Here is a 25,893-nt window from a genome sequence, read left to right as displayed (position 1 = left end):
CCAATACTTGGAACCAGTATCAAAGCTCTTAAGTATTTTATAATTCTGTCAAACTTAAATCATAGGTCAAACTGTTGTATCATAGTTGGTCTGAGGAATTATAAACCAATTAAAAATAACAGATGAAACGGGTGCAGGTGTTGGAGGTCTTTATTGAGATTATAGCACAGATACACTTCTATAGTTACCTTTCCACTTTTATACGATAGTTAAAAATGCTTGCTACAGTGCACATATAATTTAGTAACCAAGAGAATCCAAAAATGTAACTGCAGTTCAAATAAATAAATAACCTAAAGTTTAAGGTTTATATTTTAAAAAGTAAAAGGAACTGTACAATATGAAAATATAACAATACATAAACATTAGAATCTAAAGTTTTGTAGAAATAAAACCGCAATTTCCCAGACATAAACAGTGCAAGAAATAAAAATCGGGTAAGCTTCTGAACTGGGAATTTAAACAATTCTTAAATTATCATGCAGACATAGCATTTTAAGCCATGCTGGTTTCTATTACAGCATTAATGGTATCCCTTTTACTTGAAAAATTGATAGCCATTAAGCTCACTGTGACAACTGCTGCCAATCCACTCTTTTCTACAGTACATTATACACAGAGGTATTCTGTTGCATTCAAAAAGTAAAATATTACATGTTTCTACTGAAAAAAGTCAATATTTTACTTTTCCCCCTCCAACATGTTAGCTGGTTCAAAATAACGTCATGTAGTAAAAACAGCAACATTTTTCCCAGGTTAGATGAAAAGAAAGAAAAAACCCCCACTATATAATGGACCATAATCAAGAAGTGGTTACTACCTAGTCAAACTTTAAAGTTCAGATTTTTTTTTTTACTAAAAAGTTGAAACTATGGAGATGTTATCAAGTTTGAGCTCTTGTTTAAAAGCGATGAATACAATAAACCTGAAAAAACAGTGGAAGTAGTTTTTCTTTTGTGTGTGTGTGTAACTAGTTACATACAGACTTGCTTAAGGTGTTCCTCAACTTAAGTTTCTATACAAAATTCTCATTGAGGCAAAGAACAAGGAATGCAATTAATACCAAACTGTAAACACATCATTCATGTTACTCTGAGTGCACATCAACAACAGAAGAGTTCTCCTCATAGACTTTGGCAACAAGACTACAATAGGTCACAGCAGCATGAGTTCAACATGGAAGACTGGAAGCACTGCAAAAGAATATACTAAAAACACCAAGACCTCCTAGAAACCAGAAAAATCAGTGACAGGTGCCCCTCCTCTTGATAAGACACTCTCCTGCCCAACTGCTGCTCTCTCAAAGCCTCATTATTATTACTTGTTTTGACAGTTCTGTAGTCTCAGGTCTCTGTGCTTTAGCTGCATAGTTGCCTTTGTTGGCACTCTAACCATTGTAGGTCCAAAGGGTTACAGTTCTGTCTGCAGAAGATGACAAGAAGGAAAGATCTTGCGTGTGCCACCTGCACTGAATAACTTTGTCCTTGTGCTCCCCTACCACCATCAGAGGAAGCTGCTTCGTCAGGTCCCCTGTGAAAAGGAACAGAAATCATTACTCATGTCATGAATCAGTATCCTAGCCCTTGGGTGGAGGGTCTTTTTTATCCAGTTTGCTTACTTTAAGCTTACATCTGTATTTCACCTTATGAAGCCTACCTTAGTCCCCTTTCTCTCTCACACACACACCGAGCATTGCAAAAGGCCCCAGTGTTTCAATTTTTAGGCATTACTGGACACAGTACAACTTAAAAATGCAGATCTCCACCATTTTTACACAAGGTGATTAAAATGTAATGGTCCAAGAAAACCAAGTCAATTAGATACACTCAATATCTTTCCTATTCTTAACTTATGCCAATACAAATGAGAATTACTATACTTTTTTAGGGCTTTTTTTAAGGGTCAATTTTATGAATACTGTCTGAAAGCAATGACCATCTCACCAGGCAAGAGTGTTAATCAGTGGTTTTACTGTAATGAGATCATCACCCTAAAACAAGATTCAGTTCACAGTCTACACTTTCAGCACCACAACTAGCCAATTTCCAGCAGACACAATGACATATATACACATCCAACCTGTCAAAGCTCTACTATTTTTTTCCCGTTTTTAAGTAAAACCTGATCCTTGAGCCAAGTTCTCAACTCCCAACGTTAAAAGCCCCAAAGAGGAAGCGAGCCCGTGTTACCTTGCAGGTCTGTCACCTTGATCTTCATGTCGTAGGAGCCGGTGAGCAGGTAGTGCGCGCCCGGGGAGAAGCGCACGGAGCGCACGTCGCTGCCGTGGGGGTGGTAGCTCTGCACCATGCGGCCCCCGCGGATGTCGTACAGCATGCAGCTCGAGTCCTCCTGGCCCGTGGCCAGCAGCCTGCCGCTGGGATCCACCGCCACCGAGGCTACGGCGCTCCCTGCAGGGCCACAGAAACCCAGCGATCCCACAGCCAGTTAGCTGCGCTTCCGCAAATAGCCAACTTTTTTTTTTTTCTTTTTTTTTCTTTTTTTTTTTTTTAACACAAGAACATGCATAGTAAAACAACACCGAAAGCCGGCCTCAAATTTAAGGTGATGTTGGGGGTTGGGTTTCTTTCTTCTTTACGTACAGATTTTTTTTCCCCCGTAACTTGCTAGGAAACTAACTACTGGGTACTTATGGGCACTTAGGAAAAACAAAAGAAGTGGCCAAGGTGGGGAGAGGAGTGTAGCATCTGGCTACACTTTTTCCCCGGGAAGGGAGGGATACAGCGAGATTGGGGGCAGGTAAAGGACGGGGCTGGCTGCGGTCTCTCGCTCTCTGAGTTTTGGATGAGAACAGTCAGACCTGCGGCTTGGAGAAAGGAATTTGCTGCCACCTCCATAACCCAGCCGGGAGCTGCCTTTCTTCCTTCCCGCATCCCCCTGCCCTGCCGGGACGTCCCGCAGTTCCAGCTACTGCTGCGGAGCTTCTGATACATCTCGCCCACCACCCCGGGATTTCTGCTCATCCCTGCCGTCCCAGCCCGGTGCTCCTTAGAGTCCTGCTGGGGCACCGGGATCGGCCGCCCCCGGGGTTTGTGGAGCGAAGCCTCTCCTCCATCCCTTCCCGCCTGGGCCCAGCCGCCATTACCGCGTGCTCCCCGAGCCCGCGCCACAGCGCCCCCTGCAGCCGCGGGGGAAGCACCGCACCTGCCCTGCCCGCCGGGAGCCAGCAGCGCCCCTGCCGGCGGTGACCGGAACTGCACCGAAGGGAAGGTGCCTGCGGTCAGCAAAGTGTCCCTGCGTTCCCGGTTCTGAGAGCTGGTGTTTGTTTGCCTTACTGTTATACATAAAAGAACTGCTATTCCTATCCTCCTATCTTTGCCTGAGAGACCCTTAATTTCAAAATTATAATAATTCAGAGGGAGGGAGTTCCATTCCAAGGGAGGCTCGTGCCTAGCAGACACCTGTCTTTCAAACCAAGACAGATGAACATATCCAGCTAAGAATAAAAAAGTCTTTATGGTTCAGCACTAAAAACTCTGAAGCCGTAATTCACACTTGAATCATAGCAAAGATCGTATAAAAGCTGCATAAGAAAGTATCTGTTCCATCACAGGAAAGAAAGTCACTCTTATGAAATAATATGGAATACTGCAAGGAGTTCACCCTGGCCCTAAGTTTCAAGGACTTCAGTTAGATCGCTGTATTTGAATGCACTTAAAAGTGTCTGTTTGAAAGTCATAAGGCAAAAGCACTACCCATCTTCTGAAAGGAAATATTTAGGAACACACCTCACAGGTATAGATATCCTCACAGGTTCTTCCTTTAAGCTAAGCTGCCCTTCTGTGCCACAACCTGCCCTTACATTCACTCTCTATGACCTGCACATCTTCAAAGTCTATTTTCATGCCAGAATGGTTAGAAGCATGATAGCAAGTCTTGCCTGTTCCATGAAACGTTGTTCCCACAACACGAACACAGCTTGGCACTCTCAAATCCCAAAATCTTACAGTCTTGTCTTGGGATCCAGATGCAATCATCCAGCCACTCCATGTATAAAGTGCTAAAATATGTCCTGTGAACAAGAAGACTTCTTAATTTGATTAAGCATCATTAACCCAACACTGAAATATTACAGTTGGGATTACTTTTTGCATTCACAGACTTAACAATCCCGTAGAAAACCTGCATTTTGCATGATCCATTGCACCAGTGTATGGCAATACCCAGCTCTGTGTCTTCTCTGGAATGAGGTGTGCACTCTCTCCATTAGATTAACAGCAAACATATTTAACAATAAACACTGTCCACCTCCCCTCAAAATACCTCAAGAGCAATTGGGAGAGGAAAAAAAAAGTCTTGCTAAAAAGGAAAACACAGTAACTTTAAGCCAAATCAACCCAACAACTTTATTAGAATATAATACAGACTTAGAAAGTGTGACAGAAGCCACACTGTACCTACCAGTGTGACCACTTAGGGCATGCAGGCCTTGTCCACGCTGACAATCTGTTGTGTAAATGTTACAGTCCCCTGCTCCAGCACTTATTAAAATGGCACCACCACTTTCCGGGCCTTCCATAAAAGCAAGGTCTCTGATTGTCCCATCGTGCATGCTGAATTCCAAATCTGGTCCTAAAATAAATTAAAAATCAAGGAACAACGTAAGGTACACATTGTTTGTTAGTGCTGCGCTCTTTAAAGTGGCTACAGTGATAATACAGATAATGCAGAGTATTTTAGAGTGAACATGCCACCAAGTGCAAACATGGCTGTGCCCTTCAGCACAGAACACACTATTTCACTTACTACAGTTCAAATAAAATATCTAAGAATCTTGGGTTTGAGTGTTGCTTGAGCTTCCTACTTCCTAAAGCTTTGCAAAATGTACATTGACCAACCATCACCACTGCCAACTGCAGACCAGGTTTCTTACAGAGTACATTTATTTCTTTTTGTAAACTCTGGTGAACTCAAAAGGTTTTCTTTGCCAGGAGGAAAAGATCATACGAAGGACAAGGCAGACTAAATTCCAAACAGGAAAGGTAAGAGCCACATTCAACATATTGATTAGGAGTAGTGGACATGGAAAGTAGTATTTGCTAGGACAGAAACCTTTTTAAGATGGGTGAGAAGAGAGAACTAGGCAAGAGAAAAGGGAACTAGGAGTGGAAATAAATTCTTACTGACAATCATGGCCTAGAAGTGGGTAATAATATCTGGTTGTTTTACTGTATATGGGGAGGAGTTTGCCAAGAGATGGAACAATAGCAGAGTCTAGCAAAATGAAACCAAAACACAGCCACCTAACCCAAACAAAACCCTGAAGATAATTTTAAACCTCTCAGTGGCTCTTTCCTGGATAGAGACCACAATAAAAGGGAGAAGAGACTGAATTAAAATATTGGAATAAAAATAACAAAACATCAATGTAAACTGAATGTTTTTTGACAAATACTGGACAGTAATTCAAAATAAATTCTCTGAGCTAAATATACAACACAGTACCTGTTGCATTACAAGTTTCTGCATTAAAAGGCAGCACCTTCACATATTTATCATTAGAACCAGTAGCTAATAGCTGTCCACAGGGACTCCAGGCTACACAGTAGATTGATCCTTTATGATGCTTATTCCTCTTGAAGCGAACTACAGGTTGTTTAGGAGTATTATAAGCACTGGTAAAAGAAAAAAAAAAAGAAAACAAAACATCATATTTCTTTTTATTTCTAAGGGAAACAAAGTAGTCTAAAATGAAGACACTATTTTTCTGTTATTTTGGGTAACATGAAATTCATATGACTACTTGCACTGAAACATACATATATGATCAAAGACAAAAGGATCTTCTCCTCATGTTCTCAATTTTTCCTCATCTTCCCATTCTATCTGTGACCGTACATGCAAAACAAACTTACCCAGCCCCTTCAGCTGTAAAGGGTTGATACAGATAAACTATAGTAATTACTAGCTATAGGATAACAAAACATTATCACTGGAGTCTGAAACTGGTGTGAGTTCTCTACATCCTTCAAACATCAAATACTTAATTCTATAGCCACTTTTGAATATGCACAAGTTCAATCAAGCCTGTGCAAGAAAAACAGATTTGCCACTTCTACATTAATGCAAAAATCCTGACAGCATCTACATACACCATAGATTATGATTTGTAAAACTGTATCAGCTTTACACAGTGCTGAAATAAAAGCAACAGTCCCAGGAATTTATATTTCCTTGACTGCAATCAATTTCCTTCCTACAACATTCTTTTTCTGCTCTCTCAACAGGAAGAAATCAAGTACTTAGGATAAAGTATTGGAGTATCCATCTCCATATCACTCTAGTAACATCAACAAGAGAAATTAAACAAATTAAATTGGTATTGAAAAAGTTCAAAAACCTTATTATAAATACTTGAACAGAAGAGGCAGAGAGAAAAGATAGAAGACAATCATCCAAGCTCATTGAAAAACTTTGGAGATTAACATCGCTTTAGTAAAGAATACATGGCAGCTAATTTTATTGTGCTGCCAGAGAGGAAATCCATTACAGATTAGCCTAAATCAGGATCATTCAACACACTACAGAGCTCCCTAAATGGCCTAATGCCTTATCTCACACTCTGAGTTTGATTTCACCACATCTTAAGAGTGGAGGATCACTGACTCTCTCAGGACATGGGAGCACCTACCCAGGTCAGAGACCACATGCTGCCAATCCACTGCATGGAAAGCAGTTGCAGAACTGTAACATGTATCTGTCAGTGTTTAACTTTAAAGGTGTGCAAAACCCCCCCACACTACTATTATACCTTTAGAGAACAAAAACCAACCTGTCTTGAATAATTCATCAGTTTGAAGGATAAGTAAAAAAAAAAAAAGTTTAATAGGCCCAGCAGAGCTTCAAATAACAATTATTCTACATAACCATAACCCTTTGAAAAGCACATAATTTTGAATGCATGTCTAGACTCATGTTGTTACAAGGATTAGAATATCTTTAAGATAATGTAATCTCTCTGCTGACTTGTAAATACCATGATGAAGTATTTTAGGCAAATTGTAAGCAGAGTTAAAATCAACAGTAAGTGGAAGAATTCCAAGTTCAGAACTAAGGAAATCTCAGTATTCCTTTCATGTCCAGATGCACTGTGTCTCCTATCACAGCAGACTGTGCACTGCAAGTACAAACTAAGGCTGCAGAGTTGCTCAAACCTTTCCCAACGAGCAGAATAAGCAGCTGTGTAGGAGCCAACATGTTTTGCACTGCTTACCAGTCAAGAGGCTGTCTGGGCTTCAAGCCCAGTAAGCTAACTTGTATTAGGTAACAGAAATAAATTCCTTTTTTTGTTGTGTCATACATTGCTCATAAATATTTTGGAATTAAACTTCAAAGGCTACCTTACTGATGATATTAAGGAGGAAAAGAAAAATCAGATTACTTTTTCAACACTTTGGAAGCCTGAACATCAGTCTTAAAGTGGGAAGATGCCCCAAATAAAATCACTGTGCACACTTGTACCTCCCTATAAAATTGTGATGTTTTAGAGGCTTGCACTTCTCCCCTCTTCCAAGAAAATAATAAAAGTGAAGCAGAATTAAGGAGACTGTTATTGATGTGGTAGTATTTATTTTCAGGTATGTTTTTCCCATCCTATTAAAAATGGGTGGAAAGAAACCTGAAAATACAAGTGCACAGTAAACGACAAATGATGCTTTTTCAGTCAAGGAACCAATATACCTAGAAAACAATGTTTAGAGTAAAAGCAGGTCAACAGACATGCTCTGGCAAGTTTTGCTGTAAAAGTCAAGAAGATACAACTTTCTCTACTGTTAAGTCTGTCCTCCTGCCAGAAACTGAATCTTGTGAAGCCCAGCTTGTGAACTGACACACATCTTCTCCCACTGTTACAGCTGGAATATCATCACCACAGGCCAACCAGCAAACTCAAAAAAACCCAGCTGCTGAGACAAAAAAATTAACACTTTTATAATGAAAAGTGTGGTCTTGTGGCAATACATCTTGCAAATAATAAAGAGAGCAAAGAAGCAGACCACAAATATACAAATACTTCAGCACATTATCTTATTTTTGTTTAGCAGTTCAGGATTCCAAGGACAGCATTGCTGTATTTATGGCAATAAAACAGAGGTATGAAATGTACAGATAGCTGCAGCAGAAAGAAGTGTTATAATAGAGAAAAATAAATGATTGTATTAGCTTTCTTACCTTGGGTCAATTACTTCGGGATAGGCACAAACTCTCAAAGTTTTAGAGTTGGAACCAACAGCATATAAACTCCCACTGGGATGAAAGGCTACAGCTCTGACAGCTTGTGTATCTTCTAGAGTATTAATGCAAACAAACTGCTTTTTTGATTTGTCATCCTGTGTAGAAGGATAACAGTAAAATTAGGTTCTTCCGTGTAAAACTGGACATTTAAAAGTAGGTGTGGCTGCTCTGTGGAATAATGTAAAGCTACTGTAGCCAAGTATTAACAAGTAGCAGCACAGCAGGCTGGATCACTCAAAGCAGGGTTTTGTAAACAATGTCTACTCCAAGGCCAAGAATGCTCTTTAAGCTCTTTTCTTCAACTGACTTTTACAGATAATTATTAGTATTTCTCATTCTCCCTCTAGACTTCCACCTGCTTTTGTTCTTCTAAACAGCCCACCTCAGATGGGCAATACTACAGTTTATTTCTGTAAACACATTTGATCCTTGTGAAACTTGCACGGGAACAAAGCAGCCTTTTTACTGACAACAGTCCAAGTCAAACACAGTTTCTAAACCAAATATAATATTAAACACAGAATCAGATTTTCACCCTGTATGTACCACAAAATAATCACTAAATTATGCTAAGCTTTATTACATCATCCTCTTTGTGACTTCATGGCCACCTTTCTAAGATTATGATTTTTATTTATGCAGAAACCTTGAAATGTACTTATTGCAGTTATTTCCCTATTAACTATTCCCCTGGTTTTTCAGACCATACTGACTGGAGTCCAACACTCAAAGTTTTAACCTGGAAAACACAAAACAATGGTTGTCAAAGACATCCCATTGGAACATCTGTTGTACAAGGAGAAGCTGAAAGAGTTGGTACTGTTTGGCCTTGAGATCTGAAGGGCTTTTCAGGGTGTGCATGTGTACATCTCACCAGGGCATACAATAACATGACTGGGGGAGTGAAGAAGATGGAGCAGGACTCTTCTCAGTGGTACTCAGTGAAAGGACCAGAGGCAATGAACACCAAATAAAGTAAAACAAATTCCACTTCAACTTTCTTGGTATTTTAAAAACACTGTGAGGGTGGTCAGACAAGGGATGAGGTAGCCCACAAAGACTGAGGAACATCCTCCATCCTTGGAGAGACTCAAAACCCAACAGGACCCAGCCCCAAGCACCCTGCTCCCACTGACCCTCTTTTGAGCAGTGCATTTGGATTCAGTCTCCCGACGTCCCTTCCAATCTCAATGGTTCTGTGACTGTAGGCACTGCACCAACCAAAATTCATTCTAAATATCTCTTAACAGTAAGAGGATGTCACACTCAGGATTAAGTACTGAACCTTTTGATAACACAAACAAGAAAACTCACCTCATCGCCTCGTGTCCTAGATAAATTACCCGAAGAGTCTTCTGACTGCGGCTGAGTGACGGCATGCTCTGATGCACTGTTTTGATTTGGTGAAGTGTTTAACATCATAAAACAGAACAACAAGAGCAGGGACAGATTTTTTGGTAAGTATTTTTCACACTAAAGTTAACAGTTTCAGTTATTCTCAGAACTGCTAATTTGTGTAAAGTGTTATACATGTCTGAATCACTACCGTTAAACTATTACTTTTACAAGTTTTGCAGCAACTCCAAGCATTGAACAAGTGAACTCAAGTTAAAAGTATTTTTCATTCTATAATATACCTATGTATAGATACACTATATACACACAGAGAGGTGGAAGAATTACTGTTTCTTTCAGGTCAGCACTACTTTTAGTTAACAGAAGAAATTCAGTTCCCATTCTGCCCTGCTTCTCCCTTCATCTAGCTTGTATTTCATTAAAAAAGGTTCCAGAAACTTAGAATAACACAAAATAAACAAGAACTATACATATAAGATGAAACAGAAAGTCCAAAATTAAAAACAAACATAAAATGTAAGCCATAACAAATAACCACTATTCCTCATGCATGATGTTAACAAAAAAAAAAAAAGACTTCAGAATCCCTACATAAATATTTAGAAAACACTGATCATACCCCTATTCAATGACAAATTAATTTGATAGCTGAAGATAAATACAAACAGCCCTCCCACAGTGCTAGCAGAAGGGTTTTTCCAGCCCTGAATGCTCTCCAGTAACTTACCTTTGATTCCCCTGTACAGGTGACTCTTCAGGAAAAGGTATCTGATTAGCTGATCCACACTTGCGAGGAGTGCTTGTATTAAGATTTGGGCTATCAGTTGTTATCCTCTGGCTACCATCTGAGGGTGCTGATGTGAAGTTACTGGCTGGATTGGTAGATGCAATCCCTTTGCTCCCATTACATTGCTGGCTAAATGTTTGTACATCATTTCCAAGACTGTCCATACCCATATTTAATTCTCCTAGTTTCTGGATAGATCTAATAACAAATGACAAGTTAAAAACCCCAAACCATCAAACCAGGTCATTATGAGAACTTACAGAGAGATATGGGTGGGTAGAAGAATGAAACTCCCCCAACCTGTTAAGAAACTGTTCAGTAAGGTTCTGTTGCTGGTCACCTCCATCTTCTTGATTGACTCCTCCTTCTAACAACATCTGCTGGTACAACTGTCGCTGCTGCTCCTTCTGCTCTAAGTGCTGCTGGTAGCGTAGTCTTTGTCTGTAGTACTCCTGAAACTGCTCTGTGGAATCACGAAGCTAAAAAGAAATGAGAATCACAGATGGAATTTAAATAGTTAATTTTGGTATTTGACATAAATATTTACTTTCTGGTTCAATATTTCAACACAGGCATCAAAAAGCCAGGTGATTAATCTCTGAGGAGTGATGATTTAATTCTTCCTTAAAACCAGACACAATTTACATATTAAAAAGAGAAAGCACTGCCAGCCTATGCTATTCACTGTTGAAACAGTCCTGCCATAATTCTGAAGAAAATTACTCTTTCCTACAAAATTCTTAAAGCATTACTTAAGATAAAAAATAAAAAAAGTGATTGAAAATTGAAAATAAAATCCGGAAAACTATGTAAGTCATACTTGCATTACAAATTTAGTATTTTCTGCCACGTTGACACCTCCCTGCCATCAGTCTGCAGACCCAGTTTACCTCTCTCTGCAGCAGTGGTCTATCTAAAAAGTGTTACATTTTACTTTTGAAATCGGTGCCTGTTTTAACTTTAAACTTCCTTATTTTCTGGACCAAGCCATCACTTGAACTTCCTTTCTCAGTCTTTTCTCCTTTACATACTGTATTTAGCTTCCCACACTGCCAACTGCCCAGGACTTGCTGCCTTCTACATTCCCAACCCTCATTTTTCTTTCACTTTTCTGCTAATAGCTGAGAACAAGATAAAAATGAACAAACAGAAGACCAAAAACACTTTAGTCCAAGGCCAGATTATCCACACTGAACTGCCCTACATTTTCTGAAGAAAAAAAAGCAAACTGCATATTTACCTAATAGAAAAAAACAGAAAAAAAAGCTAATAAAAAAAAGCAATAGTAAAAAACCACCTTGCATGGGTTTTTGTTTGTTTCCTGGAGTGACAGCTTTGTAATCTATGATTTAAAGTTATATATGGACATCCCCATAATTTTGCATTAGTTCAGACAATTCATACACATTCTGTCTTTGTAACAGCCTTTGCATTTTTTCTATTAATAATTATTAACAATACTTGCATTATGACTTTTTGTTCTCTGACACAATAATTTTTTGACTTATAATGGATTTCCTAGCTCTGTTGCATTTGCAAAATATTTACCACCTTAGGTTTCCCATGGTGAATACTTGCAATTCAGAAACTCCAAATAAGTTAAAAGCATTTATTTTCTGTACTTGAAATTCATGAACTATCCCCCATTCCCTGGGTTATCATCCTAAACAACAAGTATATTCTTGTCTATTCTTCTTTTCATGACTGATACTTGTTTGTTACAATTTTATTCAATCTTTTGATTTTTTTGTGTTCTGTGCCACTATCTCCCAACTAACATGCAAACCCAAAATATGTTGCTCAGAAGCTCTATTTTATAAACTCCAGCTTCTAAATAAGCCTCTACAGGAACACATCAAAACCAAAGCTCTGAAAAGAAAGTTGAATTAATTTCTTACTCCCACAAATTTAGAGACTGGCATTCAACTGTGGGAAAAGAATAGAATAGGTAACTGTTTTCATTGTTTCCTTCGGAGGTATTATCTTCACTTACCCTATATTGCTGTTAAGGAAAAAAAAAAAAAAAAGAGAATAAAGATAGTCAAGGCACAGGTCTTCGAAGATGAATACAAAAAAGGTTATGCTATTGGATTCTGAATAGCAAAGATATATTTATGAGGGAATTGCCCAATTTTAATTTCTCTATGTTCTAGACAACAACTGATATAAGTTGACCTACAAAACCTAATGTTAATACCAAAAATTACAAGCTACATGCTGAATTTCTCACTTGAACATGAAGAGCATGCTTAACTGTTCAACATAAACTAACATTGTTGGCTTTTTTTCCCTTCCTTTTAAAGATATACACAACAGTTTAGCTAGACTGCTGATGTCAGAAGGCACTCTCATCAGCTGCATTACAAACTCACAGGACAGCAGAACTTTATACAATGGGGGCACAAAAAGTAGTAGTTTCTTTTACAAGATGCAATATGGCATTTTTACTATAGTAAAAACAAGATTCAAAGCAACCCATTGTTATGCATGAAATTCTCCACACAAAGGCAAATCATTATGAAGTGATCAGAATCCAGCTCAAAGGGCCTCATTATTTTTAAACAAACAAGCACTACCTCATTTTTCTCTTGTTTGGCTGACGCCTGACTCTGTGCTGCATGGAGTGGTTCATTTTCTGGAGCTGAGCTCGGGCATGAGGTCTCACTGCCAATGGGATGCTGGGGCTCCACGGGAGTATCACTTCTCGCAGCAACATGGAAAAGAAGAGATGCTTAACTGAGAAAAATTAAGAGTAGAAAATCAAGTGGAGAAAGATAATATTCTAGAGTAAGATCTGCAAAAGCATGCAAACTACTTAAGTCACATCAAACTGAAGACACTGCTTAGGAAAAACATGCCACTTACAATATGTTACTCTAAAGAAAATAAACTCCCTGGCAAACAAAAAGCACAGCCAGTTTCCAAAAAACCTTACTACCATAGCACACCACAATTTCATTTTTTTTATCCCTACATTTGAATTCTACATAATTTAAATAAGTTTCTCAAAATCTTCCATTTCAAAAATTATGTGCACAAAATGCATCTGATATACTATGAGACTAAACTCTTCCCAAAGGTATCAGTTTAATTATTACCACTATCAATCTAAATTGAAACTAATATCCATGGATGTTTAACATCCATCCACTTCAAAGCTCCAGAGAGTGCAAGATAGGAAAGTGCTTATATTGGTTTTGCTTTTCTTGTAAGTATTCTCTGTAAGTATTTCTGCGTGACACTCTTTCCAAATTGGTTTGGCAATCAATCAGTAAATGTGCAGAACACATTACAAACCTTGGATGCCCATCTTCAGTTTTGTCAACTTAAAGTCTTTTACTCAGTGACTTGGAGCAAAGGTTTTTTAGAAGTTATTTTAAACTTTGTTGGTACCTCTGTACAATAACAAAAGTAATTCAGCTGACTGAAAGACAACTGCTTAATGAACTCAACTTATAAAAGAAATACAGTATTTCTGTCACGTGCAAGAGGAAGCGAGGACCAGATTTACATAAAGCTCAGCTTCATCCTTGAAAATATTGCCTTTTAGGCTGGACACCACCTGAAGCTGGATTTTTGTCTGAAAAATGTAATGCCTTCTTGAAAACTAGGGGTCTGGCCCTGTAGGTCTAATCCTTTAATTCTGACCCTCTAATCCTAACTTTCAAGAGATGTATTATTAATTAAAAAACATGTTACAAACAACAAACTTCACATGAAAAGGCCTACCTAAAGAGCTGCAGCAATTAATCATCTTCTTTAGCCCACACAATGATGTGAATTATCTAGTACTCCAATATTGAAAAGGGAATTAAAAACCTCTGAAGAATCAGTTTTAACACTGGACCTTGGTCTGCTCACACAAGTGATAAAGTTTGCTATAGCACAGTAAAATTAGAAGATTCACCATAAACTAATATCTTCAGGAGGTACTTAGATTACTGTATTTACATTATCACTGGTGAATTGACATCAGCTTGGCAGTGTTTTGTTTCCTTTTTACTGGGTTTAATTACAGCTGCTCTTTACCATAACACAACATACGGAATATTGCTCCAAGGCAAAACTAATAGAGACACCAGCTGTGGCCTGGATTGATCACCACAGCCCCAAATGTTGTCTGCTGGCCACTGCACCCAAGTGCAGGGCTAGCTACCCATCTGGTCCTCTAAGAGGCCAAAAAAGCTGGCAGCTGCTTTCCAGGGAAGTTTGACTGTAACCATTAGAAAGGGACAGTGTTGCATCCTGGAAGAGCGCGACCCCGCAGGACAGAACTGCTGATCAAAGGAAAGGCTAGGCAGAAACATGAAGATAAACTTTCAACTGATAAGTACCATTTTTCCCAGTAACCAAGACATTCTCTCACAAGCCAATTTAGAAGTCTACATTTCCTTAAAGAACTTATTAATAGCATAACCCAACTATCTCAAAGTCTGATACAAAAAACGTAATACCTTCAGCTGCCTTACTCATCTTCGGTTTAAAAAATACCAAGTAAATATTTCAGCTGAGCTACTGTTGTAACAATTTAAGTGATACAGGAATGCTACAACAATGGCATATTGTCATTTCCACCAACTTCACTGGATATGGAAATTGCTCAAGTATACTTAAGTAACTAATTTACAGTGTCAAGACCAAATATTTATCAATACTTGAGGACAGAATGCAATGGGGAAAGAAGATGGAAGTTAGAGCTATTTCACTGTGTCCATTTATTTATCTAGAATGGAAGAACACAGTAATACTGAACACAAACCCTAGCTAGACTATATCACATACTCAGAGCATATTTGTGCTCTGTGCTAGGAAACTTCAAGAAGGCCCAAATGGAATACATAAGGCTCAAATCCAAATATGAAAATCTATTTAGAACATAAAAGCATAAGGAAGAAAACACCCTCTATACAGAGTTTAATTACAACAGAATTTAAACGACCAAATTATGTTTCAGTGTTACAATTACGTCCAGAGTTACAGTGCAGGTAAGAACACAGAAACAGTGCAACATAAGCCAAGGTAAAAACAGAGCTCCAGCTGCACTTACCGCTCTGGTGACTCTTCAAAAATGCTGTGACATTCAGTATTCTCAAGCATGAGACTCCTGCTGAGATTCTGTACTCCAGGGTAATGGAAATTAGCGAAGGAGTGTGACATGGGAGAAGTTTTGGTCCCGAGGTCTGTGACCCGCTTGTCGTGGTTTGTCAATCCACACGAGAGCCCATCTAAGGCAGGGTTTAAAGAGCGGGTCATGTAAGCGTCCGCTGACTGAGGCCGTCGCATTGGGGATGACGGATAAGGAGAAAGTTTGCTGATAAGAGGTGTCAGAAGATCAGCATAGGCAGCTTTTGTGGGCTTGAGGAGTTTATCAACATGGATATTAAGCATCTTTTGTTCAAAAGCACAAGAAAACACAGTAGCTGGCAGATTCTGCAGCCACGATAATAAGCTAAGGTCCAAGTCATCACAGCCATTACCACACAAGAGATCAATGCCTAGCAATACTTCACTTTCTGTGATTTCTTCTCCTGTAGCTTTACTCTGACAGAACTCCACGCAACATTCGTAAAGCAATCCCTTCATTACAAGCTGAAACAAGCGATTGCTACTTGCTTTGAAGCCGGCCTCGCTCAGTTTCCTGTCTGCTGGGATGAACTCTGCCACCATGACACAGGCTTCTTCAAAGCAGTGCACCCGAGCCGTGCTGGGATTCCAGTCCTTGAACTCGGCGTGGTTGGTGAGGCGAGGCAGCGTCAGCAGCAAGCACAGTTTACTGTAGTCTTCCTTAGAGGGACAGTATTCCTCCAGCGCGTGCAGGCACTGCACGGCCTCTCGCATGGTGAATTCCAGCTATGGAAACATTAATATCAACACAGCCATCTGCAGTGCATGTGTTTCCACAAGAAAAAAAACACTTGAAGAACAGGCAGCAACAGAATTTGTCTGCTATCATTCATTTATTACTATTACTGCTCATATGTTAATTAAAAAAGCATATAGAGTCGGAGATTGCCAATCCAAGTGTAGTTACTGCAGAGACAAATTCCTAAATGCTTCGACTTCCTAGAATCCCCCATCCAGTCTCATTTTTTTTACAGATTTATGGAATGTTTTCATGTCACTGCAGGTTTGATGGGCTTAAAATTTTAAATCTGTGACTGAACAGCTCCAATTCTACTACAACACAAAAGGTTACTTGCATTCTCAAAGCCAGCTTATTCTCCTCTTTATTTCTATAACCAATGCCAGCAGCTTTTAAAAAAAGCCTTTTAGATTGCTCTAGTTTCCAGTGATTAGCAGCTTTTACACTGAGATTTTCTCTTCTTCCATCAAAAATGTTAAAAAAGTTCAAGGAGTTCTCAGAAGATAAGACCTCCAAATGAATAGAGGGCTTTGTTACAAAGTCTGTTGATAACTAAGAGCCAAGAACCATGTTAAATATGCAAAATGTGACATTTTTAGTTACACAGATTTAAAAACCAGTAAAAATCCCCACTTTCTCTTGTTACCTAGACACTTCAATACTTTGACCCACATCACGCCAACTCATTTGGCAATATTTGGTAACAACAAAATAAGGAACATTTATCTGATTTTTCCCTTCTACTGCTGTCCCAGTAACAGTGTACAGATTGAGAGATCAAAGGACTAGTACTCCTCCTATTTACACCTAGAAATATGGACATACTTTTAACTTGCTCTACTCTGCCAAGAAAAAACCCTGAAGTACAAATCAAGTGTAATGGGACAGAGAATTAAAACCAATTCAGTCTGGAAAACAATATCACTTGTCTTAAAACTACTGTCATTCTTCATTTTTAATTTCATAACATTTTTGTCTTAGAAATTTGGTATTACTGTATTGTCAAAATAAATGAAAAACTGTAACTAATTTTACAATCTGCACACCTTCTTTGCCAGTTTGAGTTAACATCTCTTTCCATATCAAAAACTTAAGTCCACAACTCCTGCTGTTTGCACATTTAACTGAAAGAGTCCTTTGTGAACACATCTGCTCCCTCAAAAAACCAATTCTGACCTTCCTCTCCAAAACAAACAGAAATTAAGCATAAAATTCATTCAAACTTTCAGCTGCCTCAAATTACCACAATAAATTTCTGTGATTCTGAGACCTGCTTCAGAATATTTCTAGGGGGAAAAAAGTATTAAAAAAAAAGGAGTGTCCTGTACTTCAGCACAGTGACCTAAAGTAAATCTGAGGGTCAGGGCCACAGACACAGCAGATGGTCACTTCTCTATCTGCAAACTTTCAAGCAACCCTTTTATGTACAACTGTATTGGAAATCAGGGAGCCACACTCACTTCCAAAGAATACCGATTACTTTATCCAGTGTTTATGAAACCATTTGGTAATAGTTAAAATTTGTGTATTCAATGCTGGGAGTTTCTGCTCTGCCTTTAATCAGACTAATCTCAAGAGCTTTTCTGACAACAAAAAAATCCCCAAACCAAAGGCAATTCTTACATGCTGAGGTTCATCTTCTGCTGACATTGCATTGTTCACACATAAGGCTTCCAAGAATTTCTGCTTCATAATAATGTAACGAAACCTGCAGGTGAGAAGAGAAATACTGTACATCTTGCTCCAGAGTAGTTAAACATTATTCTAGAGACAAGCAGGCTATTTTACATTGAATTTCTGAGTTAAGCACAGCTGTTGTCATGACAAGGAACTCTGATATGAATTTTTAAAAATTGGTAACCACAACATATTTCTTTTAAACAGGAAATATTTTTTCCATAACTTTCAGAAATATTAAGAATACGCTTTTAGAAATATTCTATTACAAATATCAGAAGGCTAATTAGACAAAAGCAAGTATAGCAATCATATTATTTCTTGAACAGAAGTATGACAGAGCATCTATTAAAAGGTTGTACAACATGCATCATATTCCTAAAGTGTATGGCCCGTGACAACTCATTACAGAATGTGTGCACTTATTTTAAGTACACGTTTAAAAACACAGGCACACACTTTACAAACAGCACACTGGCTAGAAAAAACCACCAAAAACTAAAGTGAAAAACTCATAACTACTGTTTTTATAGACAATACTTAGAAATCCATGTGTTTTCCAAAACTCAAAAAACTGAACTCTGACATACATTCTATTTTACCTTTTCTTGTCGAATTTTTCCATACATTCAAGAGGCTGAATAAATTGAAGAACCTCATCCCACTGGCCATCAAGAATCAACTGCCTAGTAAAAGAAAGGATCATTCCTTGAATGTTACTGGACAAGAACATCCCTTTTCTAAGTAAGATGCTCATCTAAATACAAAACAATAATTTAAATACACAACGGGTCATCAATCCACTTTGAAAAGTCAATGTTTTGTACAGGTGCCAAAATAAATGTTTAATAATACTAACAGTAAGAGAAAAATCCAAGTCTGTTCTCAATATTTTGAAAAAATAACTGCATACTAGAAGGACACATTTTAGATACTTTTAAAGGCACATCAAAAATGACAAAATGGTCCTGTGTCTCCTGCACAGCAGCTCCAACTCCAGGATCAGTGGGCTGGACTGCACAGGTAGAGCAGTTTTGTTTCTTCATGCCCTCCCATCACACAGAGCCCTCTATAAAAGGTCCAAGGGAAAGCTACAAGGGAAGGATGAGTTTCTCCAACTAAGCTAACAACAAAACAACAACAAAAAAAATGGATTAATAACTTGAATCTTTCTGAAAGTCTTCTTTCATTTCATTTTAGTCCAATATACATAATTTTAATGAAAAGGGAAGACAGGTGAGAAGATCTGTTCAGTGATAAAATGTATTTTTAAATGCTTCAAGAACAGCTGGATAAATTACTTTCTCATGCTTCAATATTATTAAGTACCTTTGGCATGAACAGAAAACATCAATGCTGAAAAACTGGGATGGATGGATATCGATTCTTTTTAATAATATTGAGGGCAATATCCTGAATGGTGAATTGCACCAACCCTCATGCCTTGATGATAATAGATACTCCCTTTCATGTTGTAACATTAAAGATAAATCTAAGTATTATTTTGAAAGACACATAATATTTTTGGGCAAAAGCTCTGGAAACCACTCATCCTTGATCTTAGCACTAAAATACTGTAAAAACATTCTAGAAATCAATAAACCACACCTTCAGGGCCATGTGATTGGTAAGCAGATAATGACACATCACAGATGCCAACAGCCCTTGCTTTCCCATCTTATTCATGCCTATAGTTTTCCATCAACTTATTGTGCACTGGCACTTGTTAAGGCTCCTTCCCACTTGAATTCATCGGTGTGCCAGAAAAATAACAAAGTTAAAATGAACAAGCAAACAAAAAAAATCTATATCAATGCATGCTCCTGCTGCCTGGTCAGTGACTCTGAATGGCTCTCAGAAGGATGTCAGTGACTCCAGAGCTGGAACACACTGCAGGGCTGGGCCACACAACGGGACCACAAAAAAGCAGGATAAGATGAGGGCACAAGCTAAGATCTCTTGTTTAATGGCACAGGGCTGGTGACTGAATCATAGTCCAACTCCTGGTTTTCATAAATGTGGTATTTAAGCACCAGAAAAAGATGTCCTACCTTAGGAAGAGCATGTCATCTGAAAATAAGCCATTAATGACCCCACTTTCTTTCTCAAGTGCCAGCATGCTGATGTGAAGCTTCCTTGAGTTCAGAAAATCTAGTATTAGCTTAATTATTTCAGCTTCTTTAACGTTCACTGTTTCTTCTGCCGTCATGATGGCAGCCTAAAAGGAAAGAATTTTAGCTTTCATCAATATCTTATTTTCTGCTTGGTTAGCAAATGGTGCCTACCAATAAAAATAAAAATGCAGATTTATAGGACAGAACATAATGGCATTACAAAAATTAAACAAGATTAAGTAACTGATTTTGAGGTTGACTATGAAGTCATAATTAAGATCTACCAATGCACCTGCAACTTTTCCATTTCTGTCCTATGCATAAATAGGGGCCCAGATAAATCTACCAAGAAATCAATCCTCTAGCAGTGTGAAAATATTGTGCTTACTAAGTCTGCAATATGTAAAATTTTCCTCTCTGAAATGCAAACAGTGAAGTTCAAAGAGTATAAGAGTCACTTACTATGTCATCATCTAGAGCTCTCACATATGAACTTAAGTATTTCTAACAAACATAAAAAGCACAGCACACTAAAAATGCCATCTTCTTACCTTAACTTTGAAGTAGCATATGACAGCTAGGCCAGGGGTTTCTATTCTTCCTTCCTAAGGATGACTATTTCTATCTATTCCCCTCATGAAGGATCTACAGCTGCCAGCCCAAGGTGGCCTAAGACAGGGCCTGCTGGCTGCCAGATTCTACGCACTCTCTTGTCTCCAGCTGCGTGCTCCTGGCCCTTCCTCAGCCCTCCTCACTTCTGCCACTGCAGGAGCTTTTCCACCAGCTCATGTAGTTGGCTCAGTGTTCTAATGAGCTGTCCAGCCAGCTAGAGAGAGTGGGCAGATGTAGCTGGGGCCAGCAGGCTGCTTGTTTAAAGCTCCCACAGCTACAAGGTCCAAGCTCCTTTGCAACACAATTCCTCCAAGGATATGAGAACTGCAGCACGTAATTCTCTTAGGAAACGTAAATTAAATTCTTCTTTTGACTAAGTCTTGCCTGATTCCAGTAAGTATGACAAAGTAGAAGCTGTTGAACTTTTGTTTTCAAATGGTACAAAGACTTTACAAGTAACTCCTAAACTGATCTGCTGAGAAAGAACTGGGGATAAGGGAAGAAACCCACTAAGCCCGGTAATGTTTTATCAGGAGCCCTAAAAAAGCCAAACCAAATCCCCCCCATACCAGCAGCACTCCTGTAGCTACAAGAATATGATTTAACAACAGGAGAATTTCATTTTAATCCCATGTTACTACTGCAAAGAGGGGCAGTGCCTCTTCTCAGCTCCGCACTCGCCCCAGCCAGCTCCCAGCCCCAGAGCTGGGCTGCGTGCTGAGCCCGGTGCAACTCGAGCATTTACTCACTCCATGGGCACACGGGCTCTCATGCTGACACGAGGAACTAGCAGAGCTTTGCTCTCTGGCAGCAGCAAAGGCTTTACCTGACTTCAGTGCACTCTCATAACCAGTTTAATACCAGAGAAGAAACCAGGCCAGTGAGGACCCCTCAGCAGGAGGCAACAGCCCCAGGAAGAAGGGGAGACACTGGAGCACAGTGAAAATGAATAAAGGTGGAGGGAGATGACCACACAGAGCAAGACAACCACAGCAATAGGTTATAGTTCCCAGTGTCTCTCCTTTATAATTCAAAAGAGCACATAAAAATCGTTCTTAATTCCCTCATGAAATCATTCACTTATGCAGATCCAGCAACTGAAAGACAACCAGCTGTGGGCAACCCATCTTCCAAGACAACCTGAAAAATTATGCAGCCTTCATGTAGCTCATCCTTGGAAAACTGGTGTTAATAAACTATCTACCTCCTACTAGGGAAAGATGCACAGAATCTGAGTTTGAATAAGCCAAATAAAACACTCAGAGTATTAACAAGAAATTAGTTATTTACCAGAGAGGAAAGGAAGAGACAGTTACTCCATGAAACTCCTCATTGATCACTGCAAATCAATGCTAGTGAACTTGAAGGGATACAAAACCTTAGGCCTTAATAACATGGTGGTTTGCACTACTGTCTAAACCCCCAAATTTTCCATCTTCCTCACAATTATATGCCATTTTTTTCCACATAAGTTTTTGCCAGAACATTTGACTAGCAAAGCATTTGATTATAGGAGCACAGTTTATTTTGGAACAACAGAGACCTAGTTGTGCCAGATGAAATGGCCCAACTTCTTAAAATGGCTGGGTCTAATTCTCATTTTAGTCACAGAAGACTCCAATCACCACGTATTTTGATGAGTTTCATGAAAGACACGCCCAGAGACCATAAGCATACTCTCAGCTAGTAAAGGTAAAAGAAAAAATTAAACTCTGGTTTGCAGAAAGCTTTGCTGAAAGAAAGATACACACACCCACAAATAAAAATCCAGACCTTGTAGAAAGATGCTTTTTCCTTATGTTTTAGCCCTGCTTAAACTTCCCCTTTTGGCAACTGGATATGGATTTTTGGTCCCAGCAAAAAAATTCAACCCTACCCTTATACACTGAAAGGAAAAAAAAAAAATCAATACAAATTTAACCAGCAATTTAGTATTAACATCTTAATTCACAACCTCACCTAAAGCATTTACACTTCTCTTTTGTTAGGCTTCATGACAATGGTAGTTTTTATATAAACTAATTAACCTTCTTGTCAAAAGACAAAGTAAGGCTTAGGTAAAGCTATACTGAGATTCCCTGTCAGAAAAAAAAAAAAAAATCAGACTAAGAATTCCTTTGAAGAAAGGAACACCAAGTCCAGCTTTTCAACAGGCTCTGCTGGACACAAGTGTAAACAGGAAGCCACCCTACACAGTTTCAAAGCTTGTCTTAATTATATATTATACTGATGACAAAATAAGCATATTATTCAGTACTTTGATTCAGAGTGCATCTACATTATGTAAAATCCAGCATCTGTGAGCTGTCTTCCATTTTCCATTGTAGTTTTTTAAAAATAAGAAGCTTGTCCTGAACATAAAACCTCTGACAATTTGAACACTTAGCTTCATTTACTTAATTTTCATAAATTGGGATAAAGAATGATTGCATCCTCCATATTTGATATAGGACTAGTAACAGCACTTTTGGGGTACAGTAAAAAAAAGTGTATTACAACATCCAGACTTAGTTTGGATACTGAACTTCTGAAAAAGAGTTGAAGTACACTACACTGATGAGCTCATCCATTAACAGCATTATGATAATATTCAGTGTGCATTCCCTATCAGTGCAACACAAATAGCTACAAAAGAACAGTAAACCTACTAGAGAAGATTTTCACACAGTTGATGGTTTTCAGTCTGATGAGCTCAGACTTCTTATAAGCATTATGCTGTCAAAGTAATAAGCAGCATTTTATCATGAAATTATAAATATACCCAGGCTTACACATCACCCTCCATAAAATCGATGAAGTTTTCAGACATTCAGCGGTATGTCAGTATGTGTATAAATAAAAAGAATAATAATTAAAAACCAAAGAACAGCAGGGAAACTCAAGATTAGAGCTCAAACTGCATCTTTGGTCCACCACACTGTACTGCTTTCTGCCGGCACATATGGTGCATAACGTCACAATCTGATCAGCTCAAGCCCTAATACTCAAGAATGATTGAAGCACAGCATTAGCTTGAGGTATAAATGAAAGCAAATGAGAATTAGAGCTTAATATTTCAGGTGCCTTGTATTAACCACATTTCTGATACAACCTTTTTATCTTGCCCAGTCTTTTCAGAATGGCCCTTCTCCACATCTTCCTTCCTTCTCCTGTCCACTCCCTCTTATCTTCTGCTAGTTCTGTATTTTTTTTTTTACATCAAGAAAACAAAAAAACGTCTTGCCACAAACCTGACACATCTTTCCCTTTAACTTTAGTGGGTAAGATGTTGTTTAAACAAGCTCTTTGGAACATAATACCTAATGCTAAATCTCCCAGCTAGAGGCTTCACCCTTGTTCTGTTCTTACTCATGTTCTAAGAACATGCCAACAGCAAGAACCTTCTCATGGTGTTAAAAGCATAAGAAAATAACTCTTAAAACATTAAACATATTTATAGCCACTTGTGCATATAAATACACTATTTCAGGAAAATGTTTTTAAACTAGAAGCACCTAAAGATAGGTAGCTTAAAGAGAGAGACTGTCTAGTGCTCTCTTAGAAGAAGTTTAAAATGCATATGCATTCATATGATAAAAATTAAAAGTAAAGTTTAATATCGAAAAAAAAAGTGAAATTCTACCATAAGCATTATTCATATGTTATTTATCAACTGAAACAAATCACTTGCCAATAGCACAGAATATACATTTGGAAAACCAGGCAAGGAATATAAAATCTCTAACTATTCTGAAATACAAGAAAAAAATATTATAGTTCAAATCTTAAGTGTCATGCTGTGAGAGCAGTGACACATTTAAAGGGACACTCAATGCCAAATTAGGAGCCTTGGTTCACTGACAGCTGTGATGCAGACTCAACTACCCCAGCATCCTGGTGAGCTGTCACAGAAAACCTCAGTGTGAACAAGTCATACATATTTAAAAAGCTGGCTACTTTGCATTAAGCTATTTCACCTTTCAATCCACCCCACAATCGCTTACATTTGACTCTCCTGCCTTCCCAGAGGCCACTCCAGACTTCTGGGTACACAGAGCCCACAGGGCACTCGGGGCCCAGTCAGTCCCTGCTGGCTCCATTTCTGAAGTGCCCCAAATCATCTTCCAATTATTCTATATCAGCAGAATTTACAAAAAAAAAAAAAAAAAAAAAAGGAAGACTATAGGCCCTTTTTAATCACAAGTGATTCCCACAGCAGTCAGCAGAGCTTGCTGACACCCTTTTCACCCTAAATCACACAATTCATTATCTCAAATGAAATGCACTGAGCATACTAAGGCCTTAACAGAAAACCGTCACTAAACTTCGCACAGCTGAACTCTGAGACCTTTTTACTCCAATACACAGCAAATCGGTGTCCTCTTACACACCAGCTTTTTCGCTGGCTTGCCATCTAGTAATCCATTTTGTTCCCCTGCTTAGATCAGCTGTTGCTCCCGAGCCACCCGGTAATCCTTGTCTCACCACGCTCGGGAGGTGACCGCAGAGCTCTCAGCATTCACCAGCCCCTGTTACAACACGCACACGCCTTGCCCAGCGCATTCCGCACCGCGAATGACAAAAAGGTGACGTTAAATTATGCAATACTTCACATCACAGTGAAAATATAAGGCAGAAAAATAAGAAACGCCAAACAACTTCCAAAGACTATATATTAACCCATTTTGAGTGTAATACCCCGCACTGTTCCAACATTTTCTTCCTCTCCACGCGCGAATCCATAGGAAACCCAGCTTCGCCGGGTTTACAGCAGCCGCCCCGGTTAACTGCGCCGCGCCGAGCCCGCAGCAGCATTTCGGGAACGTGGGCTCCGCACCAGCGGCGGGCAGGGCCGCACGGCCCCGGCGCAGCTCCCGCGGGGCGGCCCCGGGCACAGAGCGCTGCCCCGGCCCGCACCGCGCCCGGGCTGCCCCGGCCGGGCCACAACAAAGGGGCGGCGGCGCTCGGGCGTCGCCGGCAGCCGGGGCGATGCGCCCCCCGTGGGGGAGTCACGGACGGGCCCCGGAGCCGGCGAGGACGCCGGGCAGCGCCGGGCAGCGCCCACCTGGCGCCGCAGAGGCCTCAGCTCCTGCCCGCAGCCCCCGCCCGCAGCCCGGCCGGCCCCCGCCCTCCGTCCCGCCCGCTCACCTGCGGGGCCCCGCGGCCCGTGAGCGCCGGCACCGGCGGGGCGGGAGGGGAAGATGGCGGCGGGCCCGGCTGTGCGGCGGGCGGGCCCGGCCCGGTACCGCGCTCTG

At 39.6% G+C, this 25,893-nt stretch overlaps 1 protein-coding gene across 1 annotated transcript; it reads right to left on the bottom strand.

Moving 5' to 3' along the window:
• Positions 1–132: 132 nt before the first annotated feature.
• WDR47 (WD repeat domain 47) lies at positions 133–25,893 on the bottom strand. The gene is made up of 15 exons (XM_053985177.1): positions 25,787–25,893; positions 19,985–20,151; positions 18,536–18,619; positions 17,880–17,964; positions 15,441–16,243; positions 12,970–13,093; positions 10,694–10,872; positions 10,334–10,591; positions 9,565–9,640; positions 8,188–8,345; positions 5,464–5,633; positions 4,420–4,590; positions 3,899–4,030; positions 2,190–2,408; positions 133–1,530 (listed from the first exon to the last, which is right to left on the bottom strand). The coding sequence occupies exons 2-15, from the start codon at positions 20,140–20,142 to the stop codon at positions 1,388–1,390; spliced, it is 2,760 nt and encodes a 919-aa protein (XP_053841152.1). The 5' UTR covers positions 20,143–20,151; positions 25,787–25,893; the 3' UTR covers positions 133–1,387.

Source organism: Vidua macroura, chromosome 9 (assembly GCF_024509145.1).
Source record: "Vidua macroura isolate BioBank_ID:100142 chromosome 9, ASM2450914v1, whole genome shotgun sequence".
Taxonomy (NCBI): Eukaryota; Metazoa; Chordata; class Aves; order Passeriformes; family Viduidae; genus Vidua; species Vidua macroura.
The sequence above is the reverse complement of the archived record's forward strand: the minus strand, read 5'-3'. Positions and strand labels throughout refer to the sequence as shown.

Bases quoted from the DNA above. Each gene is read 5' to 3' on its own strand.
- WDR47 (XM_053985177.1), bottom strand. From the start codon at position 20,142: ATGACGGCAGAAGAAACAGTGAACGTTAAAGAAGCTGAAATAATTAAG. The intron at 10,592-10,693 runs GTTGGGGGAGTT...ATTTGTTATTAG, and splicing joins ACTGAACAGTTTCTTAACAG to ATCTATCCAGAAACTAGGAG. The intron at 4,031-4,419 runs GTAGGTACAGTG...TCTTGTTCACAG, and splicing joins TGCCCTAAGTGGTCACACTG to GACATATTTTAGCACTTTAT.